We start from the raw sequence: 14,945 nt of genomic DNA, 5'->3' as shown, positions 1-14,945 counted from the left end.
AGAAGCTCTACATGCGAGAAACTAGATGTTAGTGTGTTGAAAATTGTGCTAGGAGTTGTTATCAGAGCTGAATTTAAAAGTGGCGTTCAGATATTTGCCGCGATGGGAAGCCTACGCTGACCGGCAGCGGAGGTTCGGCGCTCCGACCCAGCACTGTCGGCACCACGGTGCGGCGAGCGGCCGAAAGATGGCGCCACCTGCGCGCTAGAATCAAAACAGGCCGCGGCAGATGTCTTGGTCACCGATCGCAGAAACGGAAATTATTGCCAAAATAAAGCTTCATATGCGAAAAAGGGATGATAGTGTGGTGAAAAGTTGTGTAAGGGATGGTCATACGCAGTTGTACAGATACCAGCGATCAAATAGTCGCCACGATACTAAGTTCCCAACACCCAAGGTGACCCGTGCAACCCCGAGCCCGCTGGCTTGGGCGACAGTTCTTGCGGCCGCCGGCGTGCACGAACTCCACGAAGTCCACATTTAGCGCCGCATGTCGTCGCGTGGAAAATAATGCATCTTGGCGTCGTTGTCGATTTGCTCGGGCAGGCTTCCACGAGCAGTACTTCGCATACCGCGAGCTTGCCATAGCACAACTTGGGTGAGCTCGGCGACGCGCACCGCCGCGTCGCCGCGGTGCCCGTAGACATCGCGCACCACGCCGTTTTCGGCACCAGTGTCGAACACCATGCGCCGGCAACGAACTGAAGAGCAAAGACGTCGAACACGCAACGTTTACAAGCATTGCTCACACAGCTACGCCCACGTCTCCTGCCCAAACGAATACCACCGACAACAGCAGCGCAGGATATCGTTTCCGGTTCTGAAAACGACTATATGATGTCACCCTGAACCGGCCAGACACGTAGGCCAATGTTTCGTCACGCCGAAAGCGATTGCGCTAGTGCTGCCGATTTGTGGAAGCTCGCGGCCTGGACAATCAAAATCGATTTTAGATGTGATTCCGGCCTCGGATAGCTGCAAAAATTTCTGTGAGGCATCTGTACAAACTACTGAAGCCAATTATATCATTTTTTAGGTATAAAAATTTGGTGTCAGTACTCCTTTAAAGTCGCCAACTAAAATTACCTGTTTATTGCAACTGTGTTTGATTAAGAAATCATGCAGTTCTTTAAGAAAGCCAGATATATCCCTATTCGGGGGTCGGTAAACGCAACAAATCAGGAAATCTTCGTAATCTTTAGTGATAGAAACAGCAATTACCTCTGCCTCACTGAACTGGACTTCTAAACGTTCAACCAGCCAAGTGCTCCGCACAGACATTCCAATACCACCTCCTTTTCTACCTTCTCTACATAGACTAATTAACCGAAAATTGTTAAGAAATATTTCAGAGCATTCAGATTTGCTGACATTAATTTCTGTAAGAACAAGGACATCCAATGAAAGCAGTGTGCAATCAAGGTAAACCTGGAGCATACCCCAATGTTTCTGCAAACTTCTAACATTTACGTGAACTAAATTGAATACTATCACACTAAACTTTTTTACGCCCTTTTGGCCAAAAAGGGTGTAAAATAATTGAAAAAAGGGTGTTGGGAGGCCCTTACGCCCTTTTTCTTGAATCTCAACACCCTTTTTTGTAGCTTTCCACCCTTTTTGCGTGAAAAAAAGGGTGTTGACCAACCTCACCACCCTTTTTTTTTGGAAGGGTGTTGAAAGGGTGGGGAAAAGGTGTTCAGCTCATCATTGATTGAGGTCATGCATGCAATATAATTTCAAAAAGACATCCCATTGTGCCATCCACCCAACCTCGTCAAAAATGTTCAAAAGCAAAAAAAAAAAAAGCTGCCAAATTCAATAAAAAGCAGCGGCAGCACCGACGTTGAAACAGGAAAAAATATCAGCCCTTGCTTATTACGAAATCGACAGAATAACACTCCCCCTCCCACTTTTTGTTTTCTACAACCTTGCACCGAGCACAGCACAACCTTGAACTGTGACATCTGCATCATCATTCCGTCGTTCCCTGTTCCTCTCCTGCCCCACCAGCACAATCATAGCCCCCTCTGACAACAGTCATTCTCGTCACTCAGTGGAGTTATAAAGTACTAGCAATCACAATTTTATCCCATTCTTATTGTTAGCGACCGTAAATATTGTGTACAAATGCAATAAACAGACCACCTAGTTTCTCCTACAGAAACAACGTTGGAGAACAAGGCAGATATCAAAAGAAAACAAAAGTTGGGAATGGAGGGGGCATGAAGTCGGGCGCTAAATAAACAGACGCCAAATAATAATACGATTACTTACACTAGAACACTGCCAAATTTCATTGCGCAGTGTTATCTTACTATCTGCTGCTTTTTTTAACGTTCAAATGGAGCGCCAAAAAACTCAGTCCGCGTTTTGTGTTTGCAAACTTTAAAAATCTAAGCTTCTTTATTATATTGCACACAAAAAATAATAATTTACTGTTGTAGTCAGTAAAAGAGGCAATTATTTATTGTTGTCGTTTTAATTTCTTTACGCAACTCCCTGTCAACGGCCGAAACCCTGAGTACGGCGCTGGGCGGCGTGGCCGGATTCCGGAACAGATACCCCGTGACCAGTGCTGCCACTGCTACTGATTTATCAGTAGATCTGCTGATGTTGTTCAATTTCTGCTGATTTAGTGATAAGAGTGCAAAATCTACTGATTTTTTTGCTTTCTGCACATCAGGTTACCGAAAGCTACCACTATTTTGACCTCAGCTCGAGTTAATCGGGGCGTCGCCATTTTTCCAAGAACTTGTTCTGATTGGCTTTTCGTCGAGAACTGAAAGCCAACCCTTATAAAAATTTGGCTCCAGTCCACGTTGGAAGGCAAAGCTCTGAACGACACCCACAGCAAATGCCCATGAGACGTCACTTGAATTCACACACGTGGCTCTACAAAGAGTGAAACCAGAGATTTTGCCAGCCGTTACTATGAATTCGCGGGGGCCGGGGCGGCGTCCCGAACACGGCCGGGCTAGAGCGGCGGACGCCGCCGCCCCCCTGCTGTAGCCCGGCCGTGAGGCGGGAGCATCTTTCGTAGGGCGTCTTTCGTAGGGCGAGACAGCGGAACCTAGCCATCCTGATGTGCTAGCTTGTGGCTACACCACCGCGCGACACAAGCGCAGACACCGAAACGATTCGGCGTGTCAGCTTAGTGATTCCCATTTATACCTATTTAAACTAGTTATTTTAGTAAGTTTGAGAATTGCGAGAAAGCTGAGGGAACTTGTATAATTGCTATTTATCAGAACCAGTTGCTCCTTTTGCCTTTTGTAATACCTCTTAAAACACAACCGAATAGGTATTCACCAATTTAGAAAACGGAGTCCCATTCGTGGCAAGCTATGCACAAAAGTTAGCGTTTCTCTAGCGGCCAGATGTCCGTATGTGGTTCCCGCCCTGCAAACCAATCCTTAAAGTATGTTTGCCGTACGGCCACTTAATCCCGTCGGGTGCGGGTTACCCTGGAGGTGCTGTCGAACAAGTTAATCAAGCCGCGCAAAGGAAGCGCGCAATGGACACGAAACTGCGCCAAAACAGGCCAGAAACAACCGTCGCTAAAGCAGACGAGAAAACCGTACCGCCCATGCCGCCGCCGGCAGCACTTCAGCGCGGGGAATGCTGGGTAAATTCGCCGCGCCATCTACAGTGTGCTCCGTGGATGAAACCCCCCTCCCCCCCCCCCCCCCCCCCCCCCGCCGCTGACTCCACCGCGTTGGGAGTTTGTTGTCCCGCATGCCACGAAAGAACCGTTTGCTGGTAGAGCTAGAAAGCTTTGCTTTAAAAATGTACAGTTTCGATATGACTTCATTGCGAACCCCTCAAAATTCAGTAGGAACGAAGCAAATACGTGTTTTATTGTACCAATGTAATTAACATAAGGGGTATAGATGTCAGTTTAATGAAACTCACCAGAATTTACATAATAAAAACCGACGACAGTAACCGCAGTACACGGATCAGCTGCTTGCGACTCCGACGTGCACAAAGCATATAGTACCCGATAAGAAATAAAAAGGATAGAACCACAGTTGCATTTGCAATGCGTATCTTCCCCCTACGCGGCGCCACCATACACGTGCGCGTGCACGAATTGGCTAACGAGCGTTAAAAAAGAAGTTTGAAATGGAAAGTTGCTCTTTCTTAATTGTTTTGAATAGTAAAATCTCCTGATTTCTGCTGAATTTTGAACCAAATTTTAATGATTTCTGCTGATTTTTCAAGCAAAAATCTACTACTACTTTTTCTTTGCCTGTGGCAGCACTGCCCGTGACCCTCCATGCCGTGACCCGTCTTTCATGGATTCTTTACTGTGGTGTGCAGTTACACAAGCGCAGTTATTATGATTAATTGGACACCTCGTCGTCTTCGGTTATGTCTGTCGTGTTCGACTTCGCGATGAAGTATTTGAGAACAACTTTGCCACCTGAAGACGGCTAAATTCGTTCGGCGCTTGCCCCTGAACGTCGCTCGCTCTTCTGCTTCGTTTCCTGCAGGTAAGCTGTCTCGACACATTTGCCGCCTTTCTTTTCACTGGATGCCGTTTGTAGCTGTCAGCGCCGCTTTAAGGATTCGTTAACAGGAGCCCGCGTGTGTGAATTGTTTAACTGAACTAGCTAGGTTGAACCTTGAGGGCTCGTCTTTAGAAAGGCGATGTGCGAAAGAACATTGTGGTGCTTGCATTGAGCGCTGAACGCACTGGCGCTCAGTAACGCAGTGGCGCTCAGTAACTCAGTAACGTTTCCCATTCCGCAGCACTACATTGAACAGCTTCAGAGTTCACCACTGCAAACCACGTCTTACGCGTAGTTTATCAGAACACGGGCGGCTACTCCTCTAAACTGTGCTGCGCAGCGTTTACGGCTTCGTTAATCACCGCTGTCATTTGTGCCGTGTTGGGAATGGCGAGGGAGAATCGTTTGCGAGCGAATGTGCGCGCCTCGCAAGCTTCGTTGCGTTTGCGGCGAGCCACCTCACCATGTGTACGGTGCCGCTGTACGCGGGCATTGATTTTGGCTGAATATTGTGTTGCCCGAGTTGTAACATTCGTGCACCCAATAATTTCCATTCTTGCCTGTGTGGTAATCATGTGTCATCCTGTTTTAGACCTCTGGACGGTCTGAGCACATCACGTCCCTCCATTCAACCGGACAAGAGCCACAAGCATTGTCAACAGTGTTTGGCCGCCAGAACGTAAGTTTTCAAACACAGTTTTGGTAGCACAGTGGGCTACCATACTTCAATAATGTTCGATCAATGTACAAGTTCCCTCGTACAAGCCAGGAATTTTTTTGGGGGGGAGGGGGGGGGTGTGGTCGACCAAAAAATGGGACGGGGAAATATGTAGGCAAGGCATCTTGCGCGTTGTTTTGCAAACGAAGCTTGAAATAACTGACTTTAACATGCGATTTGTGTATGCTCAACACTACCTGTAAAGCCCACCTTAAAGGAGCCATGAAGACAAAATACAAGTTGGGTTTATTAGAAAGACTGCTTAGTCCTGATAACAATGATCCCAATATCATCGCAATCTTCGAAAAAATAACGGAGATATTAAGGAAAACGTTTGAAGCAGTCGCGACCCCCTAGCCAATTTCCCGCAACTTATTTATGACGTCACGGAACCTTGTTTGTGCGATTGGCGGCCGTCTAACTGACCTGTCGCGACGGCACATGACTGGACGTCTGTAATCCGGCCTCTAGTTTCATTTGACCGCATCACTTGAACGTTAACGTGCAGTTAAGGCACTGAAAATTATGTTTTATTGTGGGCCCGTATGACGTCATTCTTGCTCATAACACGTCACTGTGGCGCAAAATTTGAAAGTTTTTAAATACTTCTTGCTTTTTTTTCGTTAAAAAACATATTTTGCGGCTCTAATGGAGCTGAGTGACATACTGAATCCTAGTTCTTTCAAATTAAACGAAGTTGTATTTTCTCTTCATGGCTCCTTTAAGGAGCTTAGATGGTGATGATAGTGATGATCAGCTAAATTGCTGTTCGCTGGTCTATGGGCAGACTACGGGCGATTCATTCGTCCGCAGAGCAGGTGGTTAGGCGGACCCGCGCTCGTGAGTGTGATCATGAGCGCGCTCGTGAGTGGCGCGCGGACCCCGAAGTTCGTCAGGCGGAAGTGGAGGCCAACACTGAATGTTTACTATCAAGATTCTCGTGTTTTAGAAAAGGGACTATTAAGTTTTCTTATCAGCTATGAAGTACAGTCGAGCACGATTTGAAGGTTATCGAGCGGCCAAGCGTGCCACCAGCCCACGGTTTCGTTTCGGAACCATGAAAATCGAGATTTCACACTCTTCGCTCCCTTGTTGGCTGTTCCATGATACAACAATGGCCTGCACGACTGACTTGCCACCCTTTGGGTTTCAAGCTGTACAGGGCCGTCCACGCTAGGTGCGAACACGGCGCAGCGTGACCTTGCTCCGCGGAGCGCCAGCGCACAATCCGCGGCCGCGCATCGAAGCTAAGCGGCGCAGGCGCACAGGGGCTTGGAGGTGGGGCTTCGTGTCGTCTGCTACCGCGGGAGAGCGCCGTGCCTGCTTTGTTGTGAAGCACGCCTAACTGTAGGCTTGCCTGTAGCGTCTAAGCGCGCTGCGACAGCATTGCGGGAAAGCGCACTTTCCTTACTGCGGCGCGTTGTGTAGTTTCTGCCTACGAGAACCCACAGCTTCCGCATTTCAGTTCCGCGGTGCAGGTTAAATGCAAATATTGTTGCAAACATTTCAGGACTGGCTTGGTTTGGTTCAATGAGAGACGCTGTATAGAACGGCATCGTATAATTTCGGCCACTAGGATTTATTTAATGCTCACTGGCATTACGCAGAACATAATTGTCTGTGCATTTTGCCTCCGTGGAATTTCGGTCACAGCGGCTGGGTTTCGATCTGCCGAATTTCCAGATGTGTATTGGCTTTTTTCAAACATATGAATATCGCGCATCGTCGAGATGGTTCAAGCAGTCGCCCAGCCAGGAAGTCACGCCCCCAGCACAATCGTCTACTCTACGGTCGAATCCTGGACCGGTCCCACTCTAGTGTGCTAAATTATAATGCATACGTCATTGGTTGCGCTCCCTACATGGCTAGTTATTTGGAGAAAGCGGCCCCTCCCTTTGTTGCCACCTGTGCGCATCCTCCTTTATGGTAAGACCCGTACTTCCTCGCGACTCCTTGAACCATCTCAACGATGCGCGATATTCATATGTTTGAAAAAAGCCAATACACATCTGGAAGAAATTCGGCAGATCGAAACCCAGCCGCTGTGACCGAAATTCCATGGAGGCGAAATGCACAGACAATTATGTTCTGCGTAATGCCAGTGAGCATTAAATAAATCCTAGTGGCCGAAATTATACGATGCCGTTCTATACAGCGTCTCTCATTGAACCAAACCAAGCCGCTGGTCCTGAAATGTTTGCAACAATACTTGCATTTAACCTGCACCGCGGAACTGAAAAGCGGAAGCTGTGGGTTCTCGTACGCAGAAACTACACAACGCGCCGTAGTAAGGAAAGTGCGCTTTCCCGCAACGTTGTCGCAGCGCGCTTAGACGCTACAGGCAAGCCTACAGTTAGGCGTGCTTCACAGCAAAGCAGGCACGGCGCTCTCCCGCTCTAGCAGACTACACGAAGCCCCGCCTCCAAGCCCCTGTGCGCCTGCGCCGCTTAGCTTCGATGCGCGGCCGTGGATTGTGCGCTGGCGCTCCGCTGAGCGAGGCCACGCTGCGCCGTGTTCGCACCTAGTGTGGACGGCCCTGTACATTCGTTGTTATCAAGCACAGACTTGGACTTGGTTGCCCTTTATCTACACCAATGATAACGAAACTTGCATGGAATATTTGCTAAAGCTGTTGTTCTTCCTTCTTCCTGCTTCGTTTGAAAGAGTAGCTTTCCCGCGACAACCTCCGAATCGCAGTGGACTGTACATGCGGCGCATTCGTATATTATGGTGGTGAAACTAGCAAATGTGCGTGTTCGTCCTTAAGTAATCGCCTTTTGTTATTTTTTGTGCTAGTAGCGCGAGTAGTAAACTTTCGCTAAGCGGAACACCTTATTGCACTGCTGTTGAATGTTGAGCTTGTTGCACGTTTCTTAAATTTCATTATATTTCTATCTGTTAAATCGAAACAGACATGGCTTCAGTAAAACTCCTGTTAAGCAAATACAGAATGCTGATTCTAACCAAGAGGGAGGTCAAGGAAACTGGAATAGTGCCAAAAAAACAAAGCTCCGCATTAGGGAGAATTGTGTAGTTTTGTTGATGTGGAGGAAATACAAGATGGGCAGAGCAATGCTTTTTATGCAGCAGAAATTATGGATCTGCAATAGTCAATGAAATGCGATGTCGGTAGAAAAGTAAACATATCAAGGATTGATGGTTGACTGAACAAAATACAGCGACGTGCTCTGTCATGTGATTATACTTTGTACCAGTGTAAAGACAAGGAATGACACGCTCCTGACAACATGTAAGCCTATATGAGGCTTTTCCTGCTGTTCTGCCATTCCCCGGCCGTGCTGTTCCGCCATTGAAACAGTGGGGCTGTTTCGATTGGCTCGTGGCAGGTTCCCAGCGCTTGTCGGTGTATCCGGCGCGAAATGCAGCCGGGCTGTATATGTTGACAGGTACAGCATCTGGAGCGGGCGCAGGGATCAGACGTTGACATAGCCCTTGTTTTCAGCTTTATATGAGCAAGAATGTCCTTAAAACTGCAGGTTCCGCGCCTGCAGGTGACTTCAGGCGGTTTTTCAGGCTGCTTAAACCGCAGCCCAGCAGTTATCTTCTTGGATGTTCTTTTCCCCGGGGCTTCTCCTCCAAGCCGCAGTAGCGCTGGGGATCTGACCCCGGGTATCCTCAACCGACAAACTCAGCCTCTGATACAAAACTGTACATTTATTTACAGCCCGGCGGGCGACTAAAAAACAGTGCTCAGGCGGAGCTCGAAGACGACGGGCCGAGCTCTCCTGTGCCCGGACCGCGTCTCTCTCGTCTCCTTGTCTTCATATTCCCTCCACCCTGACGCTGGGGGCTAGGGAAGAGGGAAAAGCGAGTCCTTCGTGGGGGTCCAACCCCATGTGGTGGCCATTAGCACATCCGGTGCGAGCAGGCGGGACCTTCCTCGGGATGCGCGGAGTTTCAAGGCGCCAAGCGACACGTGCGTTCAATTTCTGTGCCGCTCGTCCCGGGGCCCGCGCCAGTTCATGCGTCGAAGCGCGCGACACCTCCACTGCCACTGTGAAACATACCTTCAGGAATGTTTCACACACGAAACACACACCACACACACATTTGGCCCGTGCACCATCGTTCCTTCAGTTGACGACACAACAATCAGCACGGCCAGTGCCTCTTGACCCTGGCTGCAGGTCACCATGACAAATTAGGCACAATCCTCACATAGCTCATTCAGAGCGAGCGGCCTTTAGAATGCGGTACGCACCGGCCGTCGTCGTCCGAAAACGCCCTTGCCATGCGCCGCACACCCTCACACAACAGTATCAGGGGCCCCTCTCTTCCTCGCTTGGGAAGGGACCACTGCTGGGTCGTCAGCATGCGTTGGAGCCACTCTGCACTGAGGTGAAGCTGACTGACGCTTGCGCCTCTTTCCAGGCGAACCCTCGGGTTTGGCCGCTTCTGACCCACTGTACGCGCACGAGGTGTCATTCTCTACGACACACCTTTGGTCAGGGTAAGCAGCAGAGGGCTGCTTTGTGGGCACGTTAACGCGGTCATGCAATGCCGGAGAGGCTATCTCTTCAGTCACTGCAGTTCTACCTGCAACTGCCTGGGGCTGCGTTACATGAGCGGCCGTACCCTGATTTGCACTTCCCTCTCTCAATTCGCTGGAGCTTCCCATGGCAATCATATTTTCGGGACTCGACATTCGGGAACCTCCAGAAACACACGATGCAGTGTGCGCGACACCAACTGCATCCGATTCTTCACGCGATTCCCGTGCTGCCGCATCCTGCAAAGCTACTGGCCGCTCGGCCACGCTCCCAGGATGTTCTCTGTCTCCGCACGGTGCGACGACAGGCTCACGCTCAGCTGAAGCCAGTCTCCGCCCCTTCAGAACGGCTGATTTAAGAACCTCATAGTTCTTCCGCTCCTTAATGTGCGAACCCTCGCGTTCGGCCGCTACTGAACCACCGTTCGCGCACGAAGCGCCGTTCTCTACCACACACCGTTGTGTGACGCAAGGAGTAGAGAGGGGCTCATCGGTCACATGAATTAGAACATGCGACGCAGCTGAGGCTGTTTCTCTGGCTATCAGCTTTTTCACGGGCATGCCCACACTCCTTCGACGCACGAACTGGCGCGGGCCCCGGGACGAGCGGCACAGAAATTGAACGCACGTGTCGCTCGGCGCCTTGAAACTCCGCGCATCCCGAGGAAGGTCGCGCCTGCTCGCACCGGATGCGCTAGTGGCCACCACATGGGGTTGGACCCCCACAAAGGACTCGCTTTTCCCTCTTCCCTGGCCCCCAGCGTCAGGGTGGAGGGAATATGAAGACAAGGAGACGAGAGAGACGCGGTCCGGGCACAGGAGAGCTCGGCCCGTCGTCTTCGAGCTCCGCCTGAGCACTGTTTTTTAGCCGCCCACTGGGCTGTAAATAAATGTACAGTTTTGATCGGAGGCTGAGTTTGTCGGTTGGAGATACCCGGGGTGAGATCCTCAGCGCTGCAGCGGCTTGGAGGAGAAGCCCCGGGGAAAAGAACATCCAAGAAGATAACTGGCGCAGTCGACAGGATCTTCAACAGCGACGACTCAGCCAGCCGGCGGGCGAGATGGAGCAGGCGGAGAAGTCACGGCCTGCTGAACAGGATCGGCGGGAGCAGCGAGCTCGTCAGCCTGGTGGAGAAGCGGCTCGACCGGCGCTCAGCGGACTTCTCAACGGAGAGCGGCAGCCTGCTGAACGAGATCTGCAGGAGCAGCGAGCTCGCCACCCAGGTGGAGAAGCGGCTCGAGCGGCGCTCAACGGACGTCTCAACAGAGACCGAGGCAATCTCTGCGGCCTGCTGAGCAGCGGAGAAGCAGCTTGGCAAGCGGTCAGTGGAGGCATCAGCAGCCCACTGAAGGAGAAGCGGCAGGCGAGAAGTCGGCGGGCGATTGTTTGGTGGACACCTCGGCGGAAGGAGCGGTGCATAAATGGATAACCCATCTGCACCGGTGCGGCATCTCTACAGGCGCCGAGCTATACAGGTCAGTGCCTCGTTTGATGCTGGGTCTGCGGTTCACCATGACATCTAGCGGCTATCTAGATGTAGCCGCGAGATAATGATGAGGATTAGGAAGCGTGCATGAACGTTGCAGGGACAGCAAGCATTGCAATGTCGTTCGCTGAGCAGAAGGCGCTATTGCTGGCGAAATTGAGAATCGCTGAGGCAGAGTTAGCAGCGGAACGTTCGAAGAGTGGACGTTTCAAGAGAGCTAACAACGTTCCTACCTCACCGATTGCTCAAACAGTAATGTTCAGCACTCGGGGAGAGAGTGAACTGGGGTGCTCCGGTACGCCGAAAGATGCGCTGGGTGGAACCCATTCACTGGGCGCGCGTAGTCCTCCTGTTTCACGGGATCCGCCACGATCAGAGTCACGTGGGAAAGGCGAAGATAGGATAGTGGCGCACGTTCCTTCGTGGGCGTTGAGATTTTTCTGCAACCGGGGAGTAGGATAGTGAAGCATCCCGCTTAGAGAATTTCACCGAAATAAAGATGGAGGTGAAGGAAGGTGTTACGCGCGAGGCTGCGTTGGTAAATGACAGGCAGTCAAAGTTGAATGAGAGTGTGCGCATGCCCGTGATGAAGCTGATGGCAAGAGAGAAAGGCTCCGCAGCGTCGCATGTTATTGTTCATGTTGCCGATGAGCCCCTCGCTACTCCTTGCTTCACACAACGTTGTGTGGTAGAGAACGGCGCTTTGTGCGCGCACAGGGGTGCAGTAGCGGCCGAACACGAGGGTTCGCACAGGAAGGAGGGGAAGAACTATGAAGTTCTTAAATCAGCCGTTGTGAAGGGGCTGGTTTCAGTCGAGCGTGAGCCCGTTGTCACCGCGTTCAGAGAGGGAGAACGTTCCGGGAGCGTGGGCGAGCGGCCAGTTGCATTGCAGGATGCAGCAGCACGGGAATCGCGCGAGGAATCGGATGCAGTTGGTGTCACGCACACTGTATCTTGTGTTTCTCAAGATACCCAAATGTCGAGTACCGACAATGTGATTGCCATAGGGAGCTCCAGCGAATTCAGCGAGGAAAGTGTAAATCAGGGTACGGCCGCTCATGTAATGCAGCCCAGGGCAGTTACAGGTAGGTCTGTAGGAGTGGCTGAAGAGATAGCCCCTACAGCATTTCATGTCAGCGTTGACGTAGCCGCTAAGCAGTTCTCTCCTGCTTACGCTGACCAACGGTGCGTAGTGGAGCACGGCGCTCCGAGCGCAGAAGCGGCCGAACCCGAGGGTTCGCCTAGAAAGAGGCGAAAGCGTCAGTCAGCTTCACCTCAGTGCAGAGTGGCTTCAACGCATGGTGACGAGCCAGCAGTGGTCCCTTCCCGAGCGAGGACGCGAGGAGGAGAGGGGTCCATGACACTGTTGTGTGAGGGTGTGCGGCGCATGGCAAGGGCGTTTTCGGACGACGACGGCCGGTGCGTACCGCATTCTAAAGGCCGCTCGCTCTGAATGAGCTATGTGAAGATTGTGCCTAATTTGTCATGGTGACCTGCAGCGAGGGTCAAGGGGCACTGGCCGTGCTCATTGTTGTGTCGCCAATTGAAGGAACGATGGAGCACGCTCGCAAAGTGTGTGTGGTGTGTGAAACATTCCTGAAGTTATGTTTCACAGTGGCGGTGGAGGTGTCGGGCGCTTCGACGCATGAACTGGCGCGGGCCCTGGGACGAGCAGCACAGAAATTGAACGCACGTGTCGTGTCACGCGGCGCCTTGAAACTCCCCGCATTCCGAGGAGGGTCGCGCCTGCTCGCACCGGATGCGCTAATGGCCACCACATGGGGTTCCCACGAAGGACTCGCTTTTCCCTCTTCCCTGGCTCCCAGCGTCAGGGTGGAGGGAATATGAAGACAAGGAGACGAGAGAGACGCGGTCCGGGCACAGGAGAGCTCGGCCCGTCGTCTTCGAGCTCCGCCTGAGCGCGGTTTTTTAGCCGCCCACTGGGCTGCAAATAAATGTATAGTTTTGATCGGAGGCTGAGTTTGTCGGTTGGAGATACCCGGGGTGAGATCCTCAGCGCTGCAGCGGCTTGGAGGAGAAGCCCCGGGGAAAAGAACACCCACAAAGATAACTCCAGCCTTGACATAAAACATTATGAAGGGGGGGGCACCGGGACCCCCCCTCCCTCCCCCCCCCCCCCGGCTACGCCCTTGGCGTGTGCTTATTCTTTCTCTTGCATCCACCACATTCGAGTCGTCACGTTGATTTGGGAATGCTGGAATCCAGCATATGCTGGCAAGATACGAGAGCTTGAACACAACCCACTTGCCCGCAATGAGTTTTCAAAGATCTCCACCACCTGAAGGTACTGAAGTGAGATGTAAGCATTGCCTGAAAACTATACCAGATAAGGGTACCAAATCATAGTTATGGGTCTTTCTCGCCCATTTTAGTGTTTTGAACGAAAAAAGTGCCATTTAAAGGTGACACGTCGTTCCCTGCCGATTTCTGATGCCTGATTAAGTTTGTGGGCATAAATTTAGCAGCTTTCTCACATGTCTAACGTGTATGTGTGCTTGTTAGGAGTGAAGTAGGTAAAAATTGAAAGGTTTGATTGTAGTTGTGTATAGATTACCTACATTTTTTTCATTCCTAGAAAAGAAAAATTGAGGTAGCCCTGCCAATTGTTCTGCATTGCTGCGTTTTATTATGCTTGTATGATTCGTAGAACCTGCAGGAGTTCAGCTGCTTGTTAACGGAAAAATGAACAGTGGTACAAAAAAAAGTGCATCTACTAAAAAAATCTTCACAATCGCAGGATGCCAACGGTCCACCTACCAACTTGCGTCCTGCATTGTTTCTGCTGGCTGGAGCGGCGCATGGAGCATTTTTCAACTTCTCGAAGTTTGTGATCAAGCGCTGCCCCAAGTGAAGGATGCCGCCGAGGGATCTTCGGTTTTAATGCCACAATTTCATGTGCTTAGCACTTACTCGTAAGGCATTTTAAATATTCATCATCCCAGAGGATATGTTACCTTCGTCTTGGGTGGAATGTGGCTGCAATCAGGTTATTTGTGACAGAAACAAGTGAACCACGTGGTGAGAGTCATTTGTTGATATCGCATGCTACTGAAATAACATTTTCATTCAGCTGAATACTTTCTAAATATTACAATTTGTGAACAAAATATGATAAAAGTCATGATTAGTTGTACTGCAGTGCAGGAAAGAAATGCCAGCACATATTTTAGGAGCCTCTTATATTTCAGGTCATTGGCTGGTGAGCAATAAAACATAACCGAAAATTGTTTAAAGTGAAATCAAATATTTGTTGTCGCCAGTGCGTGGCCCGTAGTAAAAGCTATCTGGTCTCCCAATTTCAAATGAGACAGGAAATGCCAAAAAAATAAGGAAATAAACAAGACAGCTTGCTACAATAAACCAATTCAAATAATTGCTCAATGTCTATAAAGTGGTGATTCAGGCGGGTTAGTTCGGTGTTGATGAAATACAAGCAGGCCCTCGCCTGGTCAAAAACAAATAAACAAAGACATTTTGGGCCCCTACTGGCCTTTGATCACAATGAAAGGGGGGTGAAAGGTCGCGATTATTTATAGGTTTGGTGGTGCAGAGTGCGCATGTATATCTCGGGGAGTTGGTTGAATATGCACTGATTCCAAAAGTAGTCGTGTCGACAGGCACTTCTCTGATGCGATTATGCTTGCGGAATCCCAATCGATGACGTGGTCAGTAGCCAGGTGATGATCCGCCAAGGC

The 14,945-nt window shown here is 50.4% G+C and overlaps 1 protein-coding gene across 4 annotated transcripts; it reads left to right on the top strand.

Annotated features, from left to right (window-relative positions):
- Window positions 1-4,304: 4,304 nt before the first annotated feature.
- LOC144168899 (uncharacterized) lies at window positions 4,305-14,858 on the top strand. 4 transcript variants are annotated; one of them, XM_077697895.1, is made up of 4 exons: window positions 4,305-4,496; window positions 5,107-5,193; window positions 10,765-11,218; window positions 13,988-14,858. In XM_077697895.1, the coding sequence occupies exon 3, from the start codon at window positions 10,804-10,806 to the stop codon at window positions 11,170-11,172; it is 369 nt and encodes a 122-aa protein (XP_077554021.1). In that variant the 5' UTR covers window positions 4,305-4,496; window positions 5,107-5,193; window positions 10,765-10,803; the 3' UTR covers window positions 11,173-11,218; window positions 13,988-14,858. The 4 variants fall into 4 exon arrangements, 1 of the variants encoding a protein (XP_077554021.1); XR_013322283.1 differs by lacking the exon at window positions 10,765-11,218 and having other exon boundaries at window positions 13,988-14,853; XR_013322282.1 differs by lacking the exons at window positions 10,765-11,218; window positions 13,988-14,858 and adding an exon at window positions 8,730-8,881.
- Window positions 14,859-14,945: the final 87 nt, after the last annotated feature.

This window comes from Haemaphysalis longicornis, unplaced genomic scaffold (assembly GCF_048455015.1).
Source record: "Haemaphysalis longicornis isolate Haplotype H1 unplaced genomic scaffold, Haemaphysalis longicornis Haplotype H1 scaffold_2, whole genome shotgun sequence".
NCBI classification, from domain to species: Eukaryota; Metazoa; Arthropoda; class Arachnida; order Ixodida; family Ixodidae; genus Haemaphysalis; species Haemaphysalis longicornis.
Note: the sequence above shows the minus strand (reverse complement) of the source record. Positions and strands in the feature narration are given on the sequence as shown.